This window comes from Chanodichthys erythropterus, chromosome 16 (genome assembly GCF_024489055.1).
Source record: "Chanodichthys erythropterus isolate Z2021 chromosome 16, ASM2448905v1, whole genome shotgun sequence".
NCBI classification, from domain to species: Eukaryota; Metazoa; Chordata; class Actinopteri; order Cypriniformes; family Xenocyprididae; genus Chanodichthys; species Chanodichthys erythropterus.
Window position 1 is genome coordinate 11,825,157 of NC_090236.1, and position 24,303 is coordinate 11,849,459.

The 24,303-nt window shown below is 38.0% G+C and overlaps 1 protein-coding gene across 4 annotated transcripts in view; it reads right to left on the reverse strand.

Moving 5' to 3' along the window:
• Positions 1 to 346: 346 nt before the first annotated feature.
• The window catches only part of LOC137002443 (microtubule cross-linking factor 1), a 74,380-nt gene continuing 50,423 nt past the window's right edge, over positions 347 to 24,303 (reverse strand). Inside the window, exons 7-16 of one of the 4 annotated variants that reach the window (XM_067362078.1) lie at positions 22,789 to 22,959; positions 21,940 to 22,158; positions 20,769 to 20,930; positions 17,229 to 17,396; positions 14,090 to 14,341; positions 13,710 to 14,015; positions 12,327 to 12,403; positions 9,120 to 10,683; positions 2,287 to 2,485; positions 347 to 2,064 (exon numbers count right to left, since the gene is read on the reverse strand). In XM_067362078.1, the coding sequence (XP_067218179.1) occupies positions 2,060 to 2,064; positions 2,287 to 2,485; positions 9,120 to 10,683; positions 12,327 to 12,403; positions 13,710 to 14,015; positions 14,090 to 14,341; positions 17,229 to 17,396; positions 20,769 to 20,930; positions 21,940 to 22,158; positions 22,789 to 22,959 (3,123 nt within the window). In that variant the 3' untranslated portion in view covers positions 347 to 2,059. Of the gene's footprint in view, positions 2,486 to 4,345; positions 4,517 to 5,162; positions 5,224 to 9,119; positions 10,684 to 12,326; positions 12,404 to 13,709; positions 14,016 to 14,089; positions 14,342 to 17,228; positions 17,397 to 20,768; positions 20,931 to 21,939; positions 22,159 to 22,788; positions 22,960 to 24,303 lie in introns of those variants that run through there. The other 3 variants (XM_067362079.1, XM_067362080.1, XM_067362077.1) reach the window with 3 other exon arrangements.

A 24,303-nucleotide genomic window follows, 5' to 3' on the forward strand; every position in this document is an offset into this window, starting at 1 on the left:
TCTGACTTTATATCTCGCAATTCTGACTTTATATCTCGCAATTCTGACTTTATATCTCGCAATTCTGACTTTATATCACGCAATTCTGACATTATATCTTACAATTCTGACTTTTTTCTCACAATTGCGAGTTATAAAGAATTCTGAAAAAAAGTCAGAATTGAGTTTATATCTCGCAATTCTGACTTTATATCTCGCAATTCTGACTTTATATCTCGCAATTCTGACTTTATATCTCGCAATTCTGACTTTATATCTCTCAATTCTGACTTTATATCACGCAATTCTGACTTTATATCTCACAATTCTGACTTTATATCTCGCAATTCTGACTTTATATCTCGCAATTCTGACTTTATATCTCGCAATTCTGACTTTATATCACGCAATTCTGACTTTATATCTCGCAATTCTGACTTTATATCTCGCAATTCTGACTTTATATCTCGCAATTCTGACTTTATATCTCGCAATTCTGACTTTATAACTCGCAATTCTGACTTTATATCTCGCAATTCTGACTTTATATCTTGCAATTCTGACTTTATAACTCACAATTGTGTTTATATCTCATAATTCTGACTTTATATCTTACAATTCTGACTTTTTTCTCACAATTGCGAGTTATAAAGAATTCTGAGAAAAAGTCAGAATTGAGTTTATATCTCGCAAGTCTGACTTTAAAACTTATAATTCTGACTTCATATCACGCAATTCTGACTTTATAACTCGCAATTCTGACTTTATATCTCGCAATTCTGACTTTATATCTCGCAATTCTGACTTTATATCTCGCAATTCTGACTTTATATCTCGCAATTCTGACTTTATATCTCTCAATTCTGACTTTATATCTCGCAATTCTGACTTTATATCACGCAATTCTGACTTTATATCTCGCAATTCTGACTTTATATCTCGCAATTCTGACTTTATATCTCGCAATTCTGACTTTATAACTCGCAATTCTGACTTTATATCTTGCAATTCTGACTTTATAACTCACAATTGTGTTTATATCTCATAATTCTGACTTTATATATCGCAATTCTGACTATAACTCACAATTCTCACTCAATAACTTGTAATTCTGACTTTATATATCGCAATTCTGACTATAACTCACAATTCTCACTCAATAACTTGTAATTCTGACTTTATATCACGCAATTCTGACTATAACTCGCAATTCTGACTTTATAACTTGCAATTGTGCGTTTATATCTCACAATTCTGAGAAAAAAGTCAGAACTGTGAGATAAAAAGTTGCAATTATATTTTTTATTTTTCATTTCATGGTGGAAACAAGCTTCCATAGTGACTTGGGAAAATGTGCACAAGTATAATCAGTGTCAATAAACTCTCCTGTCATCATGTACAGAGCTGAACATTCAGTTTTACATTGGGTTTTAAAATACATTGTTATGATTGACATCATGTATATCATTCGTCCCTGTCGAACTAGAGTGTGTGATTTTCTCCTTTAGATTTGATCTAATTCTCTTTACAAATACAACTGAGTCTTTTTAAATTCAAGCATCAAAGGTTTTCAACAAAATGGGATGTACGAGGAAAATAAGAAAATAGTTTTGTAAACTATATACACAGAACATAATTTAACAAATGATATTTAACCTTCCGAAATAGAGAACCAAAAAAAAAAAAAAAAACAGAACATAAATACATGTAAACTTTTATGCTGTTCTGACAAATATTATTACTATCCAGTTATATTTTCAGAACATCTGAAAAGAAGTTCAATGTTTTACAACCAACACATATAAAGTCATATGTATTGCATACATGTACATTGACACACACACGAGTACAGGACCGTAGCGAGGTCACGTGTGTGTAGGCACCTCTTATGGAACACTTTGCGGTGTTTTGCGTCAGTACATTCCAGGTCCGTGATAATTCCAAAGCGGAAGTTCTAGAAGGTTTTCCGAATGGTTCAGTTCAGCTGGTGCTCACAGAACTCTGCCCTCTAGTGGCAGTTCAGTGGTTCTTAGAAAGGTTCTCGATGGTTCCGTCGCTCCGGCGGTGTGCGTACGTGTGGTCAGGCTGGAAACGGGGATAGTAAAGGAAAGTGAAAGCATAAAACAGGGATTTTGCTTTTTTTGGGCATTTCAGAAGTAAAACGAGAATGCCTTCTAAATTCTGTGGGTCTATTCAATTCATATTCACACGTGACAACTAAAAGGGGTTGTGGTAAACAGGTTGGTTAAAAGAAAGTGCAAAGGGATGTAGTTTAGGCTGGTTAAGGGTGCGGGGAAAGCTCCTGACCGGGCTCCTCTATCTCCGGGATGGTGTGAACCGGTCTGACGGGCGAGGGGAAGCGGAACCTCTCTGTGCGCTCCTTGTAGTTGGGTGAGGATGATGGCGAGTGGGCGGCCCAGCGGGACGGAGGTCGGCGGTTGGCAGGACGAGCCGGACGCAGGAAGCAGGAGTCCAGAGGTGGAGCCACTGGCGAACGTGGCAAGTCCTACAGTCAAAGAAGAAAACATATGGGCTTTCAAACTCTGCAGGAACATTGTTTTCCTAAGTTAGTTGGTGGTAGATCTGCAACAGTGGTGTTATTGTTAACTAAAACTAAAACTGGTAATTAAAATAAAGCTTTAATAAAATAAAATATAAATATTAGATGGAAAAAAAAAAACATGTTGACTTGGCAACTAACTGAAGTAAATAATTAAGTTGAATTACTAGGATTACCAAAAACTGCAATTGAAATAAAAATAAATGAAAGCTAAATAGCAAAAATAAAAAAATAAAACTAATAAAAATGACGAAAGCACATAATTCAATTAAAATGAAAACTGAGAATCTAAAAATAAAAGATAATTTAAAATATTTAAAAATACTATAAATAAAGCTTAGCTGAAATACTAACTAGAAATACTAAAAAAACTAAAACTAATAAAAATGACAAAAGCACACAACTAAATGCAAATGAAAACAGAAAATCTAAAAATAAAAGCAATTTACAATTACTATGAATAAAGCTAAATAGAAATATAAAAAGGTAGAACTATTAAAATTTGTTTTAAAATAAAGTAAAATAAAAACCATTAAATAGTTTTCTAGTAGTTACAGTGTTCATTAACTTAGAAAACTTAATTGAATACAGAAATGAAATCAAATAAGTTAAAGTTGAAGTACTAGAATTACTAAAATAAAAATTAATTCAAGCTACATAGAAATAATTAAAAAATAAAATTACAAAATAATAAAAAAAATGACAAAAGCACATAAAATTCAAATTTGAAATTTTACTGAAATACTGAAAAAGCTATTTTAAAATATAAACAATACTATAAATAAAGCTAAACAGAAATGCAAAAAAAAATAGAACTATTACATTTTTTTTTTGTTATTTAAAATAAAGCTGAAGTAAAATAAAATATAAATATTACATGGAAAACTGTCACTGTTAAGATAAGTTGAAGTATTACTAAAACTGAAATAAAATTGAAGCTAAATAGAAATAATAAAAACAAACTAAAACTAATAAAAAAATGACAAAAGCACATAACTAAATTAAAATGAAAACTGAAAATGTACAAATAAAAGTTTTCAAAATATTAAAAAAAATACTATAATATATAAATAATACTAAAATAGCACTAGTCTGAAAGTATTAGTACTTTTAAGGATTAAACTATTAACTAAAATCAATAAACATCCATTTCATGCATTCTGTAGCAGATAGCAAAGAAGAATATTCAGCTTGTTTTGGACTGAACTTCTGCTTTTGAGGAAATACATAGTTTCAGCTTGATTTATTCTAAACAAATCTCTGAGGGATAAAACAAAAATTAAAAATGAATGAGATTTCAATGTGAGAGGTGGATATTTTCTGTGGTTTGAATAATTCAAAAAGAGGGATTTACTACAACTACTTGAGTCTGCTTTCAGGTTTTGGGCGAGACTTTGAAGCTGATATAAAGTGAATTTGAACAGAGTCTCGCAGTTCAACAGAGGTGAAAACATTCTGTCTATATACTCCAGTGACACCATAACCAACACAAACCAGCTGTTTTTATTGCTAATTATTTACGCTAACTAAAAATAAAGCTGAAATTAAATTAAATATAAATATTAGATGAAAACTTGTTTAAATTACATTAAAATATTAAAATGACTAAATCTAAAATGGAAATAAAAAATAATTAAAAATTATAATAATTAAATTGAAATATAAAAAAAAAAAAAACACAAAAGCAACTCCTAAGGCTATAAAAATGAAATATAAATATTAAAAAACAAAATTAAAACATTCAACCAAGCATAAAGTTGTTGTTAGATGTGAAGAAATGAGACCCAGCATTAGCAGCAGGTGTTAAACGCTGTAGCAAAGGCACAAACAGCAGCCAATGAACCCAAACCGGCTCTCTAACACACCACTAACACTGCTAGCATGCTCACGTCCTGTTAACACCAGACCGGAAACATTACAGGAAGCACAGGACGTTACGCTGTAGTCTCCATCAGTAGGACAGGTGAGGTTAAGACCCTTTGAAATGGACAAACATAATAAAAATACAAACACACAAACACCTAGCAGCCAAAGGACCTAAGAAAAATTTTAAAAAGTGATTATATATTAATAGTCAAAATGGTAACGGCATCCAAAAAGCCACTTCTGAGTTTGATATACAGTGACTCCAAAAGCATTTGGACACTTATGTCACTTTAAAAAGTGTGCAAACACTTTTTGTCTTCATTTTAAACACTATTTTTTCTTTCAAAACATCTATTTGAGAAACTTTTCATTAATATAAATCACATTTTCTTTGACATTTATGTATCTTTGAGCCACTGTGTATCAGCCAAAGTTTCTTGTGTTTTGGCATATGACATTCCACCCCATATGCATGATAATTTTAGTCCAATAAAAACTCTAATAGCTTTTTGGATGACTGGTTATTAGTGACGTCAATTAATACCAGACGATGGGCATGCTCACACCTACATGAGGACAAAGAAAGTGTGACCACAACGAAGCACGCACAATATTATTTCCCATAATGCCTATAGCGGTGATACAGTGTCTAGAAACTGTGTGGCATGCGGTGAGAGAAATCCATCAAAATCAGTGAGACGAAACACTAGTGAGGTCACTGTGAGGTCAAAGGTCAAGTAGGATCGGTGGAACTTACTGCACGGCGAGCGCAAGCTGCGTTACAGTCCCCAGGGTGCAGTTAGTAAGACAGTATGGTTCTGGAGACAACCCAGAAAAACAGGAGTCAACACACTTGTCAAAATAACACAAGCACATCAGACTCAGGTTAGCACTACATCGGTCATCTGGCAAGTCCGGCGGGTCGCACGCATCCAAGGTGTAACCTGTAAAAGCAGCCTCGCTGTCCTTTATAATATAAACATTATAAGACAATATAGCAGAATCTCAAAACACGTCCAGGTCATATTTCTCCCCAAAATATAATATAATAAATATAATCTAATCAAATTGTATTTTGCCTTTAAATTTTGCACAGTTAACATCACAGCAGTGCAATAAAAATATAATATAATATAATATAATATAATATAATATAATATAATATAATATAATATAATATAATATAATATAATATAATATAATATAATATAATATAATATAATATAATATAATATAATATAATATAATATAATATAATATAATATAATATACCGATCAGGCATGACATTATGAGCACTGACAGGTGAAGTGAATAACACTGATTATCTCTTCATCACGGCACTTGTTAGTGGTTGGGATATATTAGGCAGCAAGTGAACATTTTGTCCTCAAAGTTGATGAGTTAGATGCAGGAAAAATGGGCAAGAGTAAGGATTTGAGTTTGACAAGGGCCAAATTGTGATGGTTAGACGACTGGGTCAGAGCATCTCTAAAACCGCAGCTCTTGTGGGTGTTCCCGGTCTGCAGTGGTCAGTATCTATCAAAAGTGCTCCAAGGAAGGAACAGTGTTGAACCGGCGACAGGTTCATGGGCGGCCGAGGCTCATTGATGCACATGGGGAACAAAGGCTGGACCGTGTGGTCCGATCCAACAGATGAGCTACTGTAGCTCAAATTGCTCAAGAAGTTAATGCTGGTTCTGATAGAAAGGTGTCAGAATACACAGTGCATCAGTTTGTTGTGTATGGAGCTGCATGGGTGCAGATCAGTCAGGGTGCCCATGCTGACCCCTGTCCACCGCCGAAAACAGTGGACACGTGAGCATCACAATGGAAGAAGGTGGCCTGGTCTGATGAATCACGTTTACTTTTACCAAAACAATATTAGGAAGGTGGTCATAATGTTATGCCTGATCAGTGTGTATCATAAGGCAATCACCTCTCAAATTGAATAGAGATAAAAGGTACAAAAACATCTCTTTTCACAAGGCAAAATATTAAGTGCCAACTTGAAATACCATGTGCTAAAGTGTTTAGTGAATTCATCCCTTTCTTCTGTTGTACTTTATGTATTAATGCCTAGTACTATCCAAACACAAATCCCAAATGCATACACTGCTCACAAACAACCATCTGCCCTTAATGATGTTAAAATCTTTGTGAATGCGTCTTTGGCCATTAACAGGGCATCATGGGTTTGTGCAATGACGCTGCTCCTACAGTAAATGCTGATCTGTCTGTTGACATTTCTCATGCTTTCATGTGAGGGATTAATCTTCTAAATGGATAGAGGTTGGCAGGCATCAAACACTGGATACAACTTTATTATGGTGAATTAGAACATCCTGCATCAAAAGTAGTTATGTAAGGTAGTTTCACTGCAAAATAAAAAACTACAAGCAGCATGTGACTATGCTACTGTTAGCATTGCAACAAAGCAGCGCGCTAAAGCATGCAGCTCAGATCAGATGTATAAGACCTGCAATCAGGCAGCATTTGAAGGCTGGGAATGAGACTTCTTGATACTTTTATATAACAGAATTTTGTGTCTTGAAACTGCATTGTCCAAAGACCAAAACCTTTTACAAGCAGTCAAATTTCTATGGTAATATACAACCCATGCTAAAAAAAGGAGACTAAATGAATGTCTATGTACCCGCAGGAAAGAACAAAATTACAAATGAGATATTCTCACAAGACAGCAATGAGGTTAGACTAAATGGAGACATTTTCTAAGGTCTCCTGCATCTGAGATGTTTTTTCTGAGAAAAAGACTCTCACGTGTCTCCTTTAGAGTTTCAGAAGAGATCTCAACAACATTTCAAACTGTGCTCAGATTTGCTAATGTCTGAAATCAAAAGTCAGCAATCATCCAAAAAAAAATTAATTTTGATGAAAATGACAATAAGACCAGGTGCCTCATGTATAAATCTTTCCGTAGATTTCATCCTAAAAGTGTGCATATGCACAAAAGCCTGATTTTGCGTACGCACAAAAGTTTTCAGATTTATAAAACCATGCATATGCCAGAACATGTGCAAAATTCCCTTTATAAAACCCAGTCAACGGAAGACTGTGCGTACATGCATCTCCACCCCATCTCCTCCCCGAAATAACCATATATGGAGCTTACAACGGCTAGTTTTACTATGAATAACGTCATCTGCATATCATTTCCATATGAATAGTTCATTCCACGTGATGCCATGTTTAACGATGCAAGACATCTGTGACATCACAAAGCCAATGGACCGTTTGATCAACGAGTGAGTCCTTCGGTGTCTCTCATTATACTGTCTATGTTGCTAAGCCATCTGCTTAGATGGAGTCAAACATGCACCATTTATCTTTATTCACACAAAAATATCTTCTCAAAACATGAGTTCTGCTATTAAGAAGTCAATTTAAAGCAGAATTATCATGCTCCAAGCAATCCTCGCTGCAGGTAAAACATGAAAATACAGCAGGAAAAGTGTTCAAAAGCAGCACATCCATTTGCAAATATTTCTATTTAAATTTATATAAAAAATGTAACTTCTGGGTAATGATTTCATGTAGCCTACTTTCAGTGGTTAACTCCATTAATGACAGTGGCATGTTTAATCTAAATGTGGAAATGGAATTCTGGTGTCTCCAGAATGTGTCTGTGAAGTTTCAGCTCAAAATCCAGCTCATTTATTATAGCTTGTCAAATTTGCCCCTATTTGGGTGTGAGTAAAAACACACCGTTTTTGTGTGTGTCCCTTTAAATGCAAATGAGCTGCTGCTCCCGCCCCCTTTCCAGAAGAGGGCGGAGCTTTAAGAGCTTGTGCTTTGGTTGCTCAACAACAACAAAGCTGGAGAATCTCACGCAGCCAAAATGAGGATTGTCTCTTACATTGTTCAAACCGGAGTCGGACACTGATGGAGAGACACTGATGGAGAAGTTACAACTTTGAGAATTAAACTGGACGTTTCTGAATGGTTAATGGATACATTTATGTTGTTGCTGTGGAGTTTCAACTTATCGACTAGCATGTCCCGTCGTTAAACTTTTGTGCAAATCCAGCTTTGAGTTGACAATCATTTGTGAAGCAGTCCGGTGTAAAATGACGGCATGGCAACAACAGTCTACTACAACAACTCTTCCTCTTCTCTAAAGCAGCCCAACATGGCCTCACTTCCTTTGTTGCATGTTCTCAGGGGGCAGGGTTTATGTACATTTTACAATTAGTGATGTCACCAACCCGGGAAGAAGCTTGTTGTAGTCCCTACTAGCCGTTTGTTGTTGTCCTTAAAAAGCGATTTCTGTAAAAGAAAATATCTGCCTCTGCTTTGAACTTTGAGCGTCATAACTTTGCAGATGTTGTTTATGCTCAAACAGCAACATTACACACTAACTAAAGTTAAAAAAGTAAAATCATAATCAACCACCCCTTTAAAATCATATTGTTTACTTCATGACTTCGCCCACTCCAGTACGTTGCACACATATTTATGCTATGTTTATTTTTTATAAATCCTGATATGTGCGTGGAAAATTGTGTATGCACATTTCAATGCCTATTTTGTGCGTACGCAATGTTTATACATCAGGCCCCAGAAATGTTGCTTAAGAAATAAATAAGGTCAATTTTAATTTCATTGTGACTTTATGTCTCCTGAGCTATAAAAGAGCAATCTCAGAGCAATAAATTCTTCCTATAGTCTAGGTAATAAAATAAAGCTCTCAGTTACCTCAAGACATCCAGGTTTCTCAGTGTCTCCGGTTCTGTTCGGAGCAGCTGCAGATGAAGCAGAAAGCCTCCTCTCCTCTCTGAAGCTCTGCTCCAGTAGTTTCTTATTCAAGATTCGTGCAGCGTTCTCCGCTAATGTGTAGCCCGGAGGAGCAGACAGGTCCTGTCTGATGCTTATCCCCTCTGGAGTTTTCTCACCCTGCGTCTCTACAATGAGCTGCACAGGGCTTGGGGACCGGCCCCGAGAGTTCCTTAAAGGCCCCTGTGCAGCACAAACACCGGGAGATTTGGGGTCTGTTGGCCCTGCTTCAGTGGGGCGAGAGCGGCTAGGGGACTTGTTGAACTTCTGCATGGCGTCGTAACCGACGGGCGTGTGGTCGATGATGTTGAAGAGGCTGGAGAGGCCGTCGTTGATGGTGGTGTGAACGGGACTGTCTCTAGTTGTCGTGGAACGAGCCCAAGCGGATTCGTTGTTGCCTTTTGGCTGCTGGGCAGTGGTTGTTGGTGTGGGAGCACGGGTCTGGCCGACAGGTTGTTCTGCTTTGCCAGCATTAGAGGGTTTCCGTTGGAGCTTGGGAGAGCCGTATTTCGGAGAACAGCACGGGCGTTCAAACTTGGCCTGTACGACTGGAGAGTACTGCATCTTCCTCAGGCTCCTAGAAGGGGATGAGATGGGTGTGGAGCCTCCTTTGGGCGTTAGACAGCGGTGAGGGCTGCTTGTGATGGTGCGAAGAGCCTCCGTTTGCAGTCCCACGCTAATGGTCTGGGTGGTCTGAGTCCCCCGCGTGGTTAAACCATTCGTCTGGCACGCCATGTCCCGTAGCTGCCTTTCTGGAGGGCTGGATCCAGAGGCAGACGATCGGATAGCATTCCGGGCAGAAAACGCCTTTTCCTTCATGTCGTCACTCAGATTGCGAGACAGCTCCAGCTCTAATGACGAAGTAAACCCGACAGCAGCGCAAATCGATGGATGTTCTCCAGGCCTAAGTCCTGCCTCCAAATGACTCCTAAGCTCACACGGCCACCTTCCTCCAAACACCTCCTCTGCACCTCCTACTACCTCCCCTGCCTTTACGTTAGTCACTTTGGAGAACATGTACTCCTGCTCGGAGGTGCCTGGAGCTGTCCGCTCCCCTCGAGTGGGACTGTGGAGAACATGCACCCCAAACGGGTCTCCACCTTGGGTCGCCCTGAGCGGGAGCTTTTGGCAGTACTCGGGGCTACTCATGGTGTTGGTGGTCAAGGTAGCGCTGGTGGTCAGGAACCAGGAGGCTGGCTGGAATGCTTCTGAAGTAGACTCGGCCCTTTGGGATTCTGTCCTCTCTGCCCAGGCCTCCATCACCGGAGAGGGGATTACTGGGCCAGGAATGGGACAAGTTGCCAGGGAACTGGTGGGCAGATCCCAACCCTTACTATTAAACTCCTCAATGTATTTGAGGTCATCCGGTGAAAGGGGAGGAGTCACATCATCCCGCTCATGCTCGCCAGACTTGCCCTTATCTGGTAAGAAAGGGGAGCTGTCCATTAAACGCTGGAAGTCGCTCATGGAGCAAACTGACTTCGCCCTGTGGAGGCAAAAAGGGTTGAAAAGTTACATTGCTGTTGTTAAACATTATACCTGACACTACTCTTGACTCGTCCAGCATCTTGGATTATTTGTCACTCAGCTTAATTCAATGCATTATGGGATTGCCCTATCCGCAAAGGATAGATGCAATGTTCAAACAAAGTATGTTATGAAACAGTGCAATGTCACTGCCTAACTTTTGGAATTGTTTTCGCATCAGGAGGGGTAAATATCTAAGTTTGCATGGTTAACCCTATGTTCCCCTTACCCTATCCTTGGGAACATAGGACACTTTATAATATGTTCATTATTTGGCATGTAAATCTGGGGAACATGGGGACCCTAGAAACTGGGGAACATAGAGCCTGGAGAACACTGGATCCTGGAAACATGGGACAGAACAAAAGAATGACTCCAAAAGGAGTAGGGGTTTAACGGATCATAGTTGATCCATGATCTGTACGGACCAGGCCCCACGATTCGGCACGCATGTGTTTTGCGGATTCATTGCTAAGTTTCACCATCAACACAATATTCGCACTCTGTTATCAGTGCACACAGCCGGGAACACCGGATAGATATAATCTGAAGCATGGGTTTTGTGATCCGTAGTACCACTTATAAGAAGCATGTTGATGATACTTTAAAACACTCTCTAGGTAGACAGCATGCCTGGTTTAATGTGTCAACACCAAAGGATAAGTATCTATATTAAATCAATGCACAAATTAAATTATTTTTCTTTGTTGATGGGAAGTTTAATCTTCAGCCTACTGAGATTAAACTGTTCCTTTCCATTTGTAATTCTCCTGAGAGGTTGCCGAATCAGCAACAACAGCACAGTCTAAACATAGTTGCTCACCTACACTCAAACAAGGGCAAAGCGAGATCGATTGATTGGTACAGGTTCAAAGTGGGACAGTCAGGAAAAGACACTGAAGCTTATTTGCAGTAAACGAAACAATGTTGAGGAGACCTTTGAAAAGGACACTGATAAATGGACATTGGATCAATAACTGGACTCAGAGGAGTTCACCAACAGATAACAAACCCAGCAAATAAAGGCCTCATATACACAAACACACACATACACACAGACTGGTAACCTGAAGGTTGCGGGTTCGATTCCCAATACTGACAGGAAATGACTACTTACTACTCCTAATGTGTGCGCACTAACTTGGATGGGTTAAATGCAGAGGACAAATTCTGAGTATGGCATTTACATGTCACTTTCAATGCCTAAAAAAAGCAAAATAGCAGTATTTTCTGAGGCCAGCACTACTTTTACTATTCATACTTTGGGATTTGACCAAACCCCTAACTCCTAACCCTTAGACTAGTAAACTTTGGCATCTAACTATTTGTACTATGGAGATGAATGACACCTCAAATAATTTGTCTTGTTGATTAAAGGTGTGAGGCTGTTACTAAATGGAAGGGACTCAAGCCATATCTAGAGGCTAGAAGATCATGATAAAATAAAACTTTCAGAAATATAAGATTATTTAGTTCATTTATGAAGCTGTTTTCAAGTTTCGTCAAACTTTGCTATTCTTCTGTGAATTTCTATCTTCCCTAAAGAAGAGCAAAACATTTTAGTCATTTAGAGGCACACCTACTTGTAAACAGGGACCATACCTGAGTAGGCTGCCGCTGCTCTTCTCTTCCTCAGGGTAAATGGCAGGATCCACACTCTCAGAAATCTCATTCAGTGCCTGAAACAACAACACAGTTAAAACATTAACATAGCTTCTTAATGAAATAGTGGGGAAAAACTCTAATAAATACTTCCAGGGTATATCATCTTTAATGAAATTAGCAAGGGGGTCTTATCAGGAAAATAAGTCTTTTTGATTTGATTTTTAATTGATCTTTTGAATAAAAAAAAAAAATGAAACTCAAACTTTCAGAACTCGTTAATGGTCACAAAAAAAAAAAAAAAAAAAAAAAAAAAATTTTTTTAAAACTTTTCATAACTCTTTAAGTTCATAAGTGGAACTTAAAGGGGACCTATTATGCCCCTTTTCAGTGATATTAAAAGACCAAATTCAGTATTCACATTATTGATGATGAATGCTATATATAGGCGAGATGAGCCCAGAATATGAATGCTTAAAGGGGGCCTATTATGCCTCTTTTTACAAGTCTCTGGTGTCCCCATAATGTGTCTGTGAGGTCTCAGCTCAAAATACCCCACAGATCATTTATTATAGCTTGTCAAATTTGCCCCACTTGGGTGTGAGCAAAAACACATTGTTTTGTGTATGTCCCTTTAAATGCAAATGAGCTTCTGCTCCCAGCCCCCTTTCCAGAAGAAGGCGGAGTTTTAACAGCTCACGCTTCGGTTGCTCCACAACAACAAAGCTGGAGAATCTCACGCAGCCAAAATGAGGATTGTCAGTAACGGTGTTCAGCCTTACATTGTTCAAACCGGAGTCGACACTGATGGAGAGACTCAGGAAGAAGTTACAACTTTTAGAATGAAACTGGATGTTTCTGAATGGTTAGTGGATAAATTTATATAGCTGCTGTGGAGTTGATTCAACTCATCGAATAGCATGTGTCGTCATGTTAATCTTTTGTGCAAATCCACCGTTGAATTGACCCTCGTTTGTGAATCAGTCCGGCGTAAAATGACGGCATGATAACAACACTACTACAACAACTCTTCCTCTTCTCTAAAGCAGCCCAACATGGCCTTTGTTGCGTGTTCTCGGGGGTGGAGTTTATTTAAATTTTGGGGTTTATGATGTCACCAACCCGGGAAGAAGCTTGTTGTAGTACCTACCAGCTGATTGTTGTAGTCCTTAAAAAGCGAGTTCTGTAAAAGAAAATATTTCCTTTTGCATTGAACTTTGAGCGTCGTAACTTTGCAAATGCTCAGACAGCAACATTACACACTAACTAAAGTTAAAAAAGTGAAATCATAATCAAGGACCCCTTTAAGGAAAAAAGAAAAATACATGATATGAAATGAGCCTCATCGTGCAGTGTGAACTGATGTCTTCCTCTGTCTCTTACTTCATTCAGGTGGGGGAACCTCTTCTCGCTGTCTAGACGTGATGGAAGGGGCACCTCAGCCTCGCTCAAGGGGTCAAGGGAGAGGGCATCAAGAAACAGGCTCTCTGGGGGCCGGTGTCCCTCACAGGGTCTGGATCTGCCCACCGCCCCCTTCTCCTCCAGTGTGGCCTCTGAGTCAGAGTGGGAGCGCATGTGTGCAGCTGTGCAGGGTGAACGCGGAGATCTAGGAGCCTTACAGGGGCTCTCCTGAGGGGAGAAGACATGCGCTGCACCTCCTTCTGCTGACTGTAGAATGTCTTTCTGTATCTGGGATGGAGGAGATGAGATATTGGCTCTGTTTCAAGGTATGGAAATGTATAAGTGAAATAAGTAGGAATTACCTTTTGCATCTTGTGGTGCATGTCCCGTAAGCTGCGGTCCCATTCCTGCCTCTCTCTCTCGAACCGTTCCAGTAGTTCATTCCGCTCTCGGGTCCAGCGCTTTTCTCCATGCTGCAGTTTCCAGCGTAGCTCCAGTGCTGTGCTGTGACTGTCTGCCAGTAGACGGCGCTGCTCCTCCCGTTCCTGTTGAACCACGTCTGCAGCAACTGCACCTTCATCTGCGCCTGCTGAATCACCTTTGACATCCTGCAGCTGCATGTACAGCAGAGACAAAGAAGAACAGCATAAATGCCTGAATATGGTATGTTTGGAATAGAATACTACTCATACTAGCTTTGCAGAACATGCACAGTATACAAACTGTATGCACAGAATGACACGCTACCAAAACATGGAGTATACATCCAGAAGCCACTGTGTGGAACAATGTATCCCACAATGCACTAGACTTGACCTTCCATTAACAGGGTGACCAATAAACCGTAAATACAGCCGTGTTTTGTAACATCTACTTCTTTACTCATTATTTAATCAGAATGCCACAAATTAAGACATTTTGATGCAAACAATGGACTAAAATACAAAATAAGCAGATTTATTTCCAATATGATAATAGGATACCTCTTGCTGAATTAAACATGCAACATATTGACATAATTTGACAACAAATGCCCATTGAACTGCTTGCGGGAAAGTTATGAAATTTGGCACAATGATAGAGGTCAGTCCCAACATTAACCACACCGATTTTGAAGTCTCTAAATCAATGCCACTAGCTCAACCACCTGTCCAAATTTCACTCATGTTTATGCTAATAACTTTTGAACCATAAAGGTTAGAAATATCATTACTGTTTACTTAAATTCCTTGGCTCAAGATGATTTGACTGCACTAATATATTGCATCAAATGCATCAAATGTCTTTACTTGTGGCAATCTGATTATATAATGGCATTGTTTTTCATCATGAAAATTTTGAATTATCCGAAAAAAAAAAAAAAAAACTTTTTCCAAACTCCTTCTAGGCCGTTGCTCCGATTTTCACAAAAACCGAACCAGATCATCTTCAGACCATGCCGACAAAAGTTGTGGAATTCAAGTTGATTTGTCAAACCATTTTTGAAAAATGTGTGAATGAATTTTACGTAGCGCTTGCCAAAATAGACATAAGGCTCTATCTCCTCAATGCTTTATCGCATTCAGACCAAACTTGGTCCATATCATCACAAGCATGACCTAAGGTTAAATGCTGTGTTTCGGTGCAGTGCCACCTACTGGTCTGGAGATACAAAAATGCTCTTTTTGCTCATAACTTTTGAACGTTTTTTCCAAAAATCATAAAAAGTGGTCTCATTAGATTCAGGTCAAATGATATCCAATTTTTACATATCGGCCATTTTGGGCATTGCCCATTTTGAATTTTGTAGTAAAATGCTGTATTTGACGAACGCATGAACGTATCATTACGAAACTCGGTATGGGTCATCGGCACGATGCTCTAAAGGAGTCTGAGAAGTTTTTGGGTCTGAGGACCCCAAAAAATTATTTACATGCTTTGGACGTAACTTTAGAAATGGTTAACTTATTTTCATGGGAGTCATCTTGCTGAGTCCAACGATACCAAACATGCTAGGTTTCACCTTATGGTGAGTGCAATGTTGTGATTTAGCATTTAAACAACATTTGCAAATATCGTAGAAACTGTTTGTCCGATTGTGATGAAACCAACATAGGAAAACTGGAAACATGGACTGTTGAATAAACGTTAATGGCCAAATATCAAAGTTTTGATAGTAAGTGGCAAAAAATGCAATCAAAGTCAGGTGTTGGTCATTTTTTATGTGTTCATACATATAAATGTCTATTACTACAAAAATTAAATTGGATATTTTCACCAAATTTGACACACTTATGTGTGGGCACAAAAAAGTGGTGCGACTGCGCCACTTGGTGGTGCTATAAATGAACAAAACATGATATTGGCTCTAACTGCAGTATTGTTGGTCTGATTGACTTCAGAATGACATGCAGTTGATATCATTTGTCTGAGTTGCTATCAAAGTCCATTATGACATTGATGTTCTGCTGCTAGCTTCCTTGTTTGCTTTGGTTGTGCTTGGCCCCTTAATTGCTGCTCGCAGCTATATTCATTATTATTAACATAATAATATAATGTTTTCATACTGTTTTAAATGCTGTTTTTTAACAAAAAAGTATACAGTACACAGTGCATACTGCACAGTATGGGGTAAGCAGCATGCAAGCGTTCGATTCTGAACAGCCATACAAACACAATCATGCACTTTAGCTAAGTAGAGTCATTTTTAAGTCTGCCAGATTGCCTATAACATGTGGGACATGTAGTGCAGTAAAGTCCAAATACACCTCCCTCACGTCAAGCCAGATGCTCCTCAATCTATTCGCTGTCTGAATGAGCAGGGCTTCTCTGACATCTGCTTCCTTTTAATAGACCATGAGTGTGTTTGATGGACGAAGTGCACCACTGCATAAATATAGCTGGCTATTTAAAGACGCTCCCTAACTCACCGACACCAAAACAGCCACTGTAAGCAAGTCACTGTGAGCCGAAAGCAATACACGGCACTGCAGATGCTTAACGTCTAAAGCATTTGCTGCTTAACTAGATTTATGTCTTGTTGAGATATAAAATATATCAGTTTTATGACAAGACCATTCATCCTTTCAGAAAGTCATTTTGGACTTTGATAAAAACTGATTAATGGCTGAAAACGCTATTCATAGAACCGTCTCTTACGTTCACCAAGGCAGCATTTATTTGATCAAAAATATAGTAAAACATTAATATTGTGAAATATTATTACCATTTAAAAGAACTGTTTTTTTAAATGTATTTTAAAATGTAATTTATTCCTGTAATCAAAGCTGAATTTTCAGCATCATTACTCCAGTCTTCAGTGTCACATGATCCTTCAGAAATCATTCTAATAAGCTGATTTGCTGCTTAAGAAACATTTCTGATTATTATCAATGTTGAAAACAGTTGTGGCGCTTCATATGTTTGTGGAAACCATGACATATTTTGCAAATTTCTGTAAAAAAAAATGCTGTACGGTCATTCACAGGTGATTCTGCTGTGATGTAAGTTTTGTTTCTGCACCTTGGTGACATGACTCCTCATTTCAGCCCGCTGAATCTCCCACGCCGCTCTCTCATTGGCTAGTGTCTGCTGCAGCTGCCAGCGCCGCTGCGCCTCCTCACGTAGCTCCGCCCTGAACTCCTCCAGTAGAGAGCGCAGGGCGTGTAGCACACGAAGACTGTCACCTGCCTGTAGACAGAGACAGCGGGAGTTATTCTCTACATCGGTGTCACTGTTTCTGAACTCCCTGAAATGCCTCCATTGTAGTCTTGAGTTTTCTTCCAGGAACAAACACATCACAATATTCCTCATTTAAATAATTTAAAAGGTGTATGCAAAATAAAGGGGCGGGGCCTGGTTGAGTTAGTTAGTAGTGTGTTGAAACTGGCTGTTATGATGGGCATTTTCAGAACAAGCTCAAAGCGCTTGACCAATCACAACACACTGCTCCAGCTGACCAATCAGAGCACACTGAGCTTTTCAGAATGAGGGGCTTCATAGAGACAGGAACTAAACAGGGTGTTACTGACAGACTGGGAAGAGAGGAGCTACAGCAATGTAAAATATCTGAAAAATAATGTGTTTTTTGAACATTCAAGCAGGAAAACCTGTTGTAGTAGAGACTGAAAACAAAACAAATCATAATATGACCTCTTTAAATTGCTTTCTAGGAAAAATAAGTGAGATTTTACAAAGATTTTACTTTTCAGCATGTGAAGGGCAGTAAAATGCATTGCCAATAAAGAACTCAGTACTTGTGTGTTTGTATTATAAATTAAGTAGATGTGGGAGAGAGTTAATCATGATACAGTAACAGAGTCTCTCTTAGTCAGCACCTCTCCTCAGCAGCTTTAATTAAACGAACAGTTCTGTCATTATTTATTCACACTCATGTCAGCTCAAAGGCATCTTATTTAAACTGAGTGTGAATGAGATCTGTGAGCAAAGAAATACATTTAAATGTGCTGAGACATTAAAGGGATAGTTCACCCAAAAATGAAAATTTGATGTTTATCTGCTTACCCCCAGCGCATCCAAGATGTAGGTGACATTTTTTCTTCAGTCGATCACAAATTATGATTTTTAACTGCAACCGCTGCCCTCTGTCATTCAAATAATGGCGGTTAATGGGAACTTCATCTATAAGAGTGAATAAATCTTGCTTAGACAAATCCAAATAAAACCTTGCGGCTCGTGACGACACATTAATGTCCTAAGACATGAAACGATCGGTTTGTGCGAGAAAACGAACAGTATTTATATAATTTTTTACCTCTAATACACCACTATGTCCAACTCCGTTCATGACTCCTTTAGTGATGTCTGATCGCGCTCTGTCAACGGCAGTGATGTCTGACACTCATTGAAGTATATGCGCGAGACATCACCGTTGTCAGAGCGCGATCTGACCTCACTCACCGGAAGCTGAACGGAGTTGGACATAGTGGTGTATTAGAGGTAAAAAATGATATAAATACTGTTCGTTTTCTCGCACAAACCGATCGTTTCATGTCTTAGGACATTAATGTGTCGTCACGAGCCGCAGGGTTTCATTTGGATTTGTCTAAGCAAGGTTTATTCACTCTTATAGATGAAGTTCCCATCAACCGCCATTATGACAGAGGGCAGCAGTTGCAGTTAAAAATCATAATTTGTGATCGACTGAAGAAAAAATGTCACCTACATCTTGGATGCACTGGGGGTAAGCTGATAAACATCAAATTTTCATTTTTGGGTGAACTATCCCTTTAATATCAAATCTCTCCAGTATGAAGTGTGCAGTTTCTGTGGCGCAAAACAAAACTATCTTCAAAAACGTTTCAGATTCATTATTGATTGAAATAATGTTATATTCAGCTCCTGAATATAACTGCATTTCAATTTAGTCAAGCCGGTGGTGCAGAAATGACACACTTTATTGGTGATTTCATATGAGTGACAGTTCAATAAACTGGTCTTTTACATCTCTTTTTTTTTTTTTTTTTTTTACATATTTTTACATATTTAACATATCTTTACTCAGTAGTTTATATGTAAGCTTGGTCAGCACAGCATCAATGGAGCGGGCTGCATTTGCGTTAAGAGTGCGTGTTCAGCAGAAATGTCTTATTAAATGGAAATTCACTGAAACCATGTGCATGTTGAGAAATACATAAGCAAAATGATTTAATGGGAAAAAGTCAATGTGACCGCTTTAATGATTTGTAAAACTATAGTGGTTTACAAACTCCTGCACTTAGAGAGGTTAAATAATAGACTAGAGCTGAGAGAACTTTATATAGAACCAACAAACCCCAGCTACTGAAACATTAACACTGCTTTAATGTTTACTCCAGAAGACAGAGAAGAGAGATTTTAAAGGGTTAGTTCACCCAAAAATGACAATTCTGTCCTTTATAACTCACCCTCATGTCGTTCCACACCCGTAAGACATTAGTTAATCTTCGGAACACATATTAAGATATTTTTTGTTGAAATCTGTTGGCTCAGTGAGGCCTGCATAGGGAGCAATGACATTTCCTCTCTCAAGATAGATTAACGTACTAAAAACATATTTAAATCAGTTCATGTGAGTACAGTGGTTCAATATTAATATTATAAAAAATCAACGAGAATATTTTTGGTGCAAAAAAACAAAACAAAATAACGACTTATTTAGTGATGGCCGATTTCAAAACACTGCTTCAGGAAGATTCAGAGCGTTATGAATCAGCGTATCGAATCATGATTCAGATCGCGTGCCAAACTGCTGAAATCACGTAACTTTGGTGCTCCGAACAGCTTATTCGACACGCTGATTCATTATGCTCCGATGCTTCCTGAAGCAGTGTTTTCAAATCGGCCATCACTAAATAAGTCGATATTTAGTTTTTTTGGCGCACCAAAAATATTCTCATGGCTTTATAATATTAATATTGAATCACTGTACTCACATGAACTGATTTAAATGATTTTATTACATTAATGGATCTTGAGAGAGGAAATGTCATTGCTCCCTGTACAGGCCTCACTGAGCCATCGGATTTCATCTATAATATCTTAAATTGTGTTCTGAAGATGAACGAAGGTCTTACGGGTGTGGAACGACATGAGAGAGACTAATAAATGACAGAATTTTCATTTTTGGGTGAACTAACCCTTTAAGATAAGTACACATATTTCTGTAGGTTGTTCAATAAACAAAAACAAGAATATGATTACCAACAAGCACCATGTCAAAACAATGAAGATTATTATAGCATTATTATTATCAGCTGAATACAAAAGAAGATATTTTGAAGAATGTCAGTAACCAGACAGTTGATGAGCCCCAATTGACTTTCATAATTTTTTTTTTTTTTTTTTTTTCATACCATGGAGGTCAACTGTTTGGTTACTGACATCCTTCAAAATATCTTCTTTTTTGTTCAACAAAAAAAAAGAAATTCATACAGATTTGGAACAACTTGAGGGTGAGTAAATGATGACAGAATTTTCATTTTTGGGTGAACTCTTTAAGATGAATCAGTTCTTGTAATAATTTTTCACATATTTGACAGATATGTTGCTGTGGTATTTGACCTGTTTCTGGGGCTGGAATCTCTCTGGAGACAGCAGGAGGGGGCCGGGATCTGTGAGGTCACTTCCTGAGATTTGGGTACACACTTTGTCTTCCCTTCCCATCTCTCCATCACCCTGGTCGATCATAATGCCCAGTTCTGGAATGTTCTCCAATCGATCATACTGAAAAAAACAAGTAAGAGTGATAGCACAGAAAATGTTAATGTTGAATCAAAACTAAATAATTATATTATATTATATTATATTATATTATATTATATTATATTATATTATATTATATTATATTATATTATATTATATTATATTATATTATATTATATTATATTATATTATATTATATTATATTTAAATTTTGAATTTTATTTTATTTTATTTTATTTATATATTTTATTTTAGGGTAAATCCTGACCTGACAAATGTCCTGACCCCACTAAGTCTATATAAAAAAAAAAAAAAAAAAGTCTATAAAATATTATTTTTTCTTTTTCTTTCTTTCTTTTTTTTTTTTTTTAAACCAGTGATTAGTACTGGATTAATCATTATGCACAGTAATAATGGTATACATATTACTAGTTCATGCATTGCCCAAACTTTTGAACGGTAGTGTAAATAATTGTATATATTTTTAAAACAACTTAAAATGACATAAAAACATAAAATGAAACAACTGTTTGTGATGTGATGCAAAGCGTTACATATCAGTCACTTATGAGGTTTCATGTCCATAAAGGTGTCATGCTCTTGTGTTTGAGCCACAGGAACAATGATATACTGACATGCTGTAAAAATATTTTTTTCAGTCTAATATTTCTGCCCTGGAAATGTTTCTGAGCTTCACTGTTAAATTTCATAGTACTTCAGAAAACTAACATTTGTTTACAGCAAATCACCGCAGCTGTTGTAGATAAGACAGATGGACTGTGAAATGAAAAATCATACAGCAAGTACTCACACTAATTCACACTGTTCCACTATTGAACTACTATGGTTTGTCAGATGACCTACTGCCACAAATGAGACAAACATTTAAAAAGAAAAGAAGCAACACAAATCTACAGAAACTCATCAGAAATGCAAACTTCCCATCATGCATCTTTTGCATATCAGACAGTTAATTATATCTGAGCTCAGTCAATTCAGGGTCAACTAGAGCAGTGGATCAACCCCTCACCTCAGCATATGCGCCCTCATCCACGCCGTCTGTCCTGCGGCCGAGCCTCCAGTGCATAAGGATCCAGCGCAGCTTCATGTAGACAATCACCATATTGTGGCGGAACAACCTCACTTCCTGTTGCAGCAGGACTCTTTCCTGCGGCCATGTTGGTTCATGAGATTGAAGTCCCTGCAGCTCGAGGCCTCGTCGTGCCTCTGCACGCCTCCTCTCCTCCTCCTTCACAAGTTAAAACATTCAGGATAGACAAGAGTGATGGTAAATATGATTATTAATTTGACATATGATTAATGCATGCTTGCATAGAGAGTAATGAGATCATGTGGGTGTTTTAAGTAAGTAGAAAAGTGAATCAGCCTAGAAAAACCAACTAAATGTACTTTTTATTTTGCAGTTTTGAAGTATGGTAGCTAGTTGCAAGCTGGTTTATGAGAGAAAGATGACCAGAATGTTCCAATAACTAGTTTAACCACCTAAACTCTATAAAGTCTACTGTATCACATTTAATACACACATTTGACCTCTAAATGATCAATATAATCAAATCATTGTGAAAACCGTGTTGCACACAATATACTACATGTCTTCTGTTGTCTGATTGATTTTTAGTGTATCCTTTTATAGCAAGTAAAAGCCTTTTAGTATAAATCTTCAGATTTTTAAATATTTTGTCAAAATTTTGTCAAAGAAGTCAATTAGTTTGCTTTTGGTATATTACTTTTGTGCTCTTGGTATATTGTCTATCTCTCCATAACAAACTACTATTTCCAAATCAGTTTTATATGTGAGGATCCTTTGAATTGATCACTTATAGCTCTGATCCTCTTTCTCAAAGTGAACCGCATGAACCTGAGTGATGGATGAAGTGAAGCTGTCTCTCTCCTCCGGTCCAGCTCTCATCCTTCTGTCATGGTCCAGGCGTAGTTGTATCTCTCTGGAAGGCGTTCCCATCTCGGACAGAGCCGGCTCACGAAACTGGACCCCAGCAGAACACAGAACACCAGTTTCAAAATCCCAGCACTTGCAAGAGAGACACCATCAGTTTCATGCATCGGTGACATGCATCAAGGCAGAGGTGAGCTGATTATTTCAGTATCTTCTCTTTCTAGATTCTATCTAACTGTTACTGTTTCATGGCTAGTTAAGGAGGAAAATATGAAATAAGCTTTTATGTTTATGGTAGCAATGAATGAAAATATATTTGGACACTATTCTTATTGCAACTGTTTCATAATAAACTCTCCAGATCTCTGGTGTCAAATGCAAGAGAATTAATTTAGAGGCTCATAACTAATTCAGATTCATTTGGACGGTGAAGAAATATTTAATCTGTGCTTTGTGTGCTGCTGTTTGTAAGTTCTAACAAACGTCTTAAAGGGTTCATGACATGCCTTGATCTTTTTACCATTAAAACATCCTGCAAGTGTCATAGCTTAAAACATCCTCCTCATTATAAACAAAGGATTTATTAATCAAGCTCCAAACTCAACTCAGTTTGATTTTGCGGGATCTGTGATGTCACACAGGTGATTACATTTGCATATGCCTGCCTCTAAAGCTAGACATCGACAAATAGTTTAACATAATCACACCATAGGCCCCGCCCACTGGCATTCAGTCGCTTAATGGCTACACTTGCCTACTCTGGATGTAAGCGCCACTTTAAAAGCAAATAGAACCCATTATAATCAGTGACGCTGTCTACACTGATACAGTATACAGATGTGCATTCTGTTTCTGTCGACAGGACAAAAGGAAGAGTGAAAGAACGTTCACTTTGGCATCTCAAATCGCATCAGAGAATTTTATGTTTGTTCGGAGCATTTTGTTTTGTAAACGAGGCACAGTGTAATGGAGAGTTTGCAAAGAAACTTTTGTTGAAAGATGACGCAGCCGACTGTATTGGATCTGACAGCAGCTGCATCTCAAATTGTAAGTAAACGATTTTATAATGGGCCCAATTTTAACGATCTAAGCGCATGGTCTGAAGCAGGTGCACGTGCACTTAGGGAGTGTCCAAATCCACTTTTACTAGTTTAATGACAGAAAAACAAATTATCCAAAAGGGTTGTACCTAGTCTCTTAATGAGTCATGGGTGTGTTTTGGGCGTAACATGCAATAAACCAATCAGAGTGTCATCTCCCATTCCTATTCCATGCTATTTACATGGCGGCGTATAGACACTCTCAACCTGACGAGCCAGTTAATTACGCCATTGACTTTAGAGCAGGTTTTTGGTGGTCAGTTACCTCAAAATAGCAACATGCCAACAATGCACCTGAACACACCTCGATTTCAGACCAGCACGCCCATGAGAGAACCGGTTATGTCTCATACGTCCTGAAAAGTGAAGCTGCGGGCTC